The sequence below is a fragment of the Scyliorhinus canicula genome, chromosome 7 (genome assembly GCF_902713615.1).
Source record: "Scyliorhinus canicula chromosome 7, sScyCan1.1, whole genome shotgun sequence".
Taxonomy (NCBI): domain Eukaryota; kingdom Metazoa; phylum Chordata; class Chondrichthyes; order Carcharhiniformes; family Scyliorhinidae; genus Scyliorhinus; species Scyliorhinus canicula.
Genome location: NC_052152.1, coordinates 54,095,185 through 54,101,184, shown reverse-complemented (window position 1 = coordinate 54,101,184; position 6,000 = coordinate 54,095,185). Strand labels below are relative to the sequence as shown.

At 38.5% G+C, this 6,000-nt stretch overlaps 1 protein-coding gene across 2 annotated transcripts in view; it reads right to left on the bottom strand.

Annotated features, from left to right (window-relative positions):
* Positions 1 to 1,141: 1,141 nt before the first annotated feature.
* vangl1 (VANGL planar cell polarity protein 1) overlaps positions 1,142 to 6,000 on the bottom strand; it is a 46,644-nt gene continuing 41,785 nt past the window's right edge. For both annotated transcript variants that reach the window (XM_038802040.1, XM_038802041.1), the window contains exon 8: positions 1,142 to 5,033. In XM_038802040.1, the coding sequence (XP_038657968.1) occupies positions 4,773 to 5,033 (261 nt within the window). In that variant the 3' untranslated portion in view covers positions 1,142 to 4,772. The remainder of the gene's footprint in view (positions 5,034 to 6,000) is intronic.

Genomic DNA, 6,000 nt, shown 5'->3' with positions numbered 1-6,000 from the left:
TTTCTTTGGACATCTTTTATTTACTCATCCCATTACCATATCCTATGGATTATGAATCTTTTATCATTTAATCTTTCCTGCCCCCCACTCTCTCCAGGCCTTCACTTTTGTTCTTTTCCTCAATCTGCCCCCCGCCTCCTTCACTTGCTCAAAACCTGTTATATTTCCAACTTTTTCCACTCTTGACGAAGGGTCACAAACCTCAAATTCCAAGTTGCTTGTGGTTTCCACACGATGCCAGACCTGCAGAGTATGTCCAGCAAATTCTGTATTTATTTCAGATTTCCAGATACTGGTTTGTTGTTACAAATGTGAATAAGCTCTTGCCCAATGCAATGGATTTAGAGGATGTGCTCCTGAAGTGCATAGCAAACATGTGCTAATTTAATCAGATCTTCTGAGAGGGCTGTTTGTGGGGCCTGTGTAAAATGTTTGACAATTTACTTATCTTACTGGACATTCCTATTGTTAAATAAAGAGCTGCAACAGTGGGCTGGGGTAATTGTCCGAGCACTCTATCAGTCATAGGCAAATGCCTAATCTTCACTTGACATTCCATCAAAATGTCATCACGTGCTTCTAGTCTCAGCACAGATCTGCAATGCAATAGCTCCATCACAATGCATCGGAACTTCAATGCACCACTGCATTATTTCCTGTTCACCTGAGGAAGAAGTTGCGCTCCGAAAGCTCGTGTTTGAATCAAACCTGTTGGACTTTAACCTGGTGTTGTAAGACTTCTTACTCTGCTCACCCCAGCCCAACGCCGGCATCTCCACATCATTATTTCCTGTTGTTAATGTTCACTGATATTAACAGTGCAACCAGATAAGATCTCAGAGGTGGCAAAATCATGAATTAGCATTACACTGGTGGTAATTACAAGGGTAGCTACAGTGCTCCAGGAGGTGCAAGTAAGCAGTGTCGCTAACAAATAGGATGGAGTGTCTGAAGTTCAGTTGTGAGTAGAGTAGGTTGCCAAGCTTTTCCTTGCTTAGCACAAATGTGGGAGTATCACGACAACAGTGGTGCATGACTGCAGCTTAGTGGCACCTTCTCAGAGAAACCAGGAGTAGTCGTTAAATGTATCTAGGTCAACATTGCCAACATCATAAATAAAAGCACTTTACTGACAAACACAGATAGGCCAACTCTAGTTTTCCTCTTTATTTTTCAGGAGACTCCATGTACAAAACCTGATGTGGAAATAACATTTTGCAGTTTGTTACAAAAATGTAAAATTTAGAGAATGATTCCAAAAAGAAATAAATTACTAAGGCTACATACACACACACAATTGTTAGTGTCTATCATGCACCTATTCAATTGAAGTAGATTAAAAATTCAGTAACTCCAAATGGTGACCTTAAAATTCACAAATTCTGTTTCAGTACAAGGTGCAGAAGCTGGTGGTTAGTCCTCGGCTCTGTTACAAGGATATTTAATAGAAATCATTTAAAAATCAGTTCCTGTAAAAAATTAGGTGTGTACAGTAGTTACATAGTGACACTTCAATAACACTTTCACAAGACTAGAAACCTCACAAGTGAGTTTACCAATCAATCTTACAGCAATGACTTTGGCTACCAAAATCCTATACAATGTCGTTTCCAACTTTTTTTTTTGCTTTACAAAGACAATGTTGTGTATATGTTGCATTTTACATTCATAGAGACCACAATGTAATCAAGTTGCATAACACAAATAAACATTTGTGGTGATATCACTGTAAGTCAGGGAGGCCAGCTTCTTGCGCTCAAACATTCAGACCCTTGCAGACTATAAACACAATAAAGAACTGTATACAGCAGATTCAAATTGCTTTGTAAGATATAGAATGCAACATTCGATGGTTTAGCTCTGCAATCTGTCAGGCTCTGGTACTGCCAGTAAATTGTATTGTGTGACTTACTGTTCAACAAATTATAGCCGGTGCTTTCTATTAAGTACTCTGTTTATTTATTTTCACAGGAAAGTTATAAAGATGACTTGCTTCTCCATTGATTCACAGGGTGGGATGTAGTAGGGCTATCTTTGGCAATGGTGCTGTGGTTCGAGCAAGTAGCACCCTAAAATTCTCAGAGGATGAAATGAACAGCACAACAGGAAAATGGAAGAAAGAGCACATTTTATGATATTATTTTATTAGAGTTACCTGGTGCACTTTTTCACTATGCAATGCAGATTGTGTTCCTTCAGATATTACACTGGATATTTAGTACTCAATGAGGCACCTGCATGCCTAACTGTGTTATCTGGTGCCTGAAAATTTCCAGCAGTACGAGGACATTTTTATCTTGTGCCACATAGGTCCAAAGACAGAAGTTTATTTACTTAAAATGCACGCAATAAAAACCTATCAAATTAAGCAGCTGGACCCACTAGCCTTTCCAATGGAATGTTTAGCCAGCATGTGTCTCTTTTTAAATATCTGGTTACATTTCAAATGGTAAGTATAAGGCCAATTTAAACAACAATCTGTTCAGAGAAATGCTACATGAAATTTGAGGTAGTGATGGCAGAGATAATGCATCAAGAAATGCATTTCCTACCTGCCCAGTAACAGAACAGCTACTCTTGACTAGCAGTTACACAGCTGCTGTATTTAAAGTTTGAGCCTGTGTGTGCAAATGTTGTTCCAGTCATATTGTACTCCATTCGAGGATGATTCAACAATTCTTTAAGGCTATACCTGTCTGGCAAGTCCTCTTCTGCTCTAGCAAGATCAGTCTGTGCTTGTTTCAATGACGCTGTGCTAGTTCCTACAGAGAGATTTTTTGGTCCCAGGCAATGCACATTGAGTGCAATTACATTCCAGACCAGTGATGCAACAAGACATTGCATTAACTCTGGAGGCTATTTAACCAGTTATTTTTCCATCTCTGTACTTTGCCTTACATTTTCACTCCAACTGTGCAAGTTGGGACTCTAAAATGTACTAATATGGGCACATCTTTTTCAAGACAACTGTTTTAGAATTCTATATGGTCACTGACAATGCTACTTTGCAACTGACTACGTAGTAGAAGCATGAATTAATCAATGTCAGAACTAATTTCCATCCCAAAAGGGAGCATTTAGCTTTCATGCGATTCATCATCCAGTGGCCCAGTTCAACCAAATGACAGCCAACCCTGATACTTCCAAGTTAAGGAGTTAGTTGTATGCCTCAAACTACTTGTCTGTCAGTCTTGTGGGTTTTACTTCGCACATTAGCATTCTCTGTTGTACAAATTATTCTGCAATTTAAAAAATATTAAAGAAAACAGAACAATGAGACAGAAAAACATACATGATGCATCCCAATAATCAATACACAAACAAATTCAAATTGCACCAAATAACTTGCAGACAAAATCAAAAGATGCTACAATTAAACAACAGAACCTTGCTGTAAGATCAATTTGTAAATTCATTGCTGTAGAACATTTGACTTTGGATAAAAAACAAGCCAAAGTGATGTGTGTTGCAACCTGTAAGTTTGATGTTTAGAAGGTTGCTCAGCATGGACACATTGGACAAATACTGTACTCTGCTCCTGATCTGATAAACATTCTTCACAAGGCATGTCAATTAAAAAAATTGCTCAAAACAAAGTTATCTGTTAAAAAATAAAATAGAAGATTCAAAGGCCACAACCGTTAAAAAAAGTAAAAAAAAAAGTAAATTATTTCTCAGAATTCTTGACAGCAAATATTTTTGTATAAAAATTCCGTAAGCGGGAGTGCAGTGCATTGCGGGCAAAAGGTGAGCCAGCAGGGCACATTCTGCAGTGCACTACAAGAGGTAAAAAAGTGTGAAGAAAACAAATGACAGAGTCCTCAGTTAAAGAATGCAGTTCCTACTGGGCACATCCCAAGTTATTAAACAAAATGAAATATGGAGTATTTTACATGCCAGGACCTTTCAGGAATGCACGTCACTGATTTTTAGTGTGCATGATTTTTAAAAATTACGTGAAAAAACAGATTAATGGTTGCTCTTTGCTGTACAAACGTGCTCCAGTGTCCCAAACACGCGTCCTAGTGTTTCTTTATTCAAGCACTTCACAAGCCCTCAAAGTGATACAATTGAAATTATTTCCAATTTAGTGTTAGTTTTGGGGGTGGGGGTGGGTTGAAAGGGAAGTTCTTCCCTATCTTTACATTACCTGCCTAAGGTAACACATCTACATAAACTCCACATATTGGATAAAACACTATCTATACTGTAACAATTCTTACACTGTGCAAGTCTACATTTGCGAACCAAAATTTCCAAGCATTTTATCTGGGAAAAGCTGGTTCTCTAGAACACTAGGACCAAAAAGATGGGATCTATCTACATCTTCATTTGCAGAACAGTTCGCTAGAAATCCCCATCGACAGTGACCAGTCTTTTCAAACGAAGGCTCTAGAAATACACACTGAGGGCTTCCAAAGAACTTCCTCCAGAGGGCAAGTTGGTCTACATACAAAAGAACCGAGTCTCTAGAAACAAGTAGAAAGACAGTGCATTTCTCTCAATACAGAAAATGTTCAGGTTTCTAGAAGTCCATTGCTATAATGCTGGTATCTGGAAGCAGGCTGATACAGTCCTCATCAATCAGAACAAAACAGGCAAGCCCATGATAGGTGGATTACTTTTTCTTGGAAGATTTATACCAGAAAGATTTAGGTCTCCAGTATTTAGGAAAAAAATCTAAACATGGTCAAAAGATAACACCCTTCCCCATCCAAAGTGCAGTTGGATTATCTGACTGATCTGCCACGTGTGTCCTTGGCACGAACAGCTTACACCGATGTCTCAGACTGAAGACGCAGAACAAACTTGTGAGATTTTGGGTCGACGAACTCCTCTGAGAGTTTGATGAAAGGGATTTTTTTCACTACCACTATCAGGCTGAAGTCAAGACATTTCAGGGTGAAAACCAAGCCATCCTTCAGGCCATTGGTCACCGCCTCTTCGCTACTCAATGTCCACTGACTGGCCAACCATCTGTTCTTATCATACTGAAGGGTAGGTCCTGGGTTCAGATAACGCTCCAAAAAGGCCTATAAATAAAACAAGACACATGGAGGGGCTGGGGAAAGCTTTGAAATACACAAAACAAACTTTTATAACACAAACAGTAAATCAGAAGTGAAATGATGTCCCCCAACTCTCAACAAAAAAAAAACAGAACATGTACAGAAGTTTTTAAACATAGCTCACCAAGGCAATTCTAATTAATTCCCTAATTTGATAAACTTCAGATATCAGAAAAACTTGAGAAAAGGGACATTTCAAATACCAAAAAACATTTATAATTAGCAAATTACTTTATGGACAAATTTTAAGTTGAGTCATATTTTAATGTAACCTATTCCATATATATTAATACATCATACGGATTATTCTAATGATTAACATTAACATAAATAAAGACAGGAATTTTCTTAAGTACAGATGTTTACCTTCATTCCTTTTATTGGGCTAAATCCCAGATAAGGTCATTTATTCCATCTTGGAATAACTTCCATCATTATTCCATCTTGGAATAACTTCCAAATACAATTTTTATTAGTGTCACAAGTAGGCTTACATTAACACTGCAATGAAGTTACTGTGAAAATCCCTTAGTCGCAACACTCCGGCGTCTGTTCAGGTACAATGAGGGAGAATTCAGATTGTCCAATTCACATAACAAGCATGTCTTTCAGGACTTGTGGGAGGAAACCGGAGCACCCAGAAGTAACCCACGCAGACACAAGGAGAATGTGCAGGCTCCACACTCTCAGTGACCCAAGCCGGGAATCGAACACAGGTCCCTGGCGATGTGAAGCAACAGTGCTAACCACTGTGCTACCGTGCCGCCCATAAAACGATTCTTACACTAGAGCTAGAAAGCAAAGTTTGACAGGTAACTGATTCTACTAGGGAGTGACTACTTGCTTTTACAAGTTTCTCTATTTAAAACCAGAGAGCCGAGCAATAATTAATATTTTGGTCAAATGTTGAATTCCTGATGGGGATTTATAT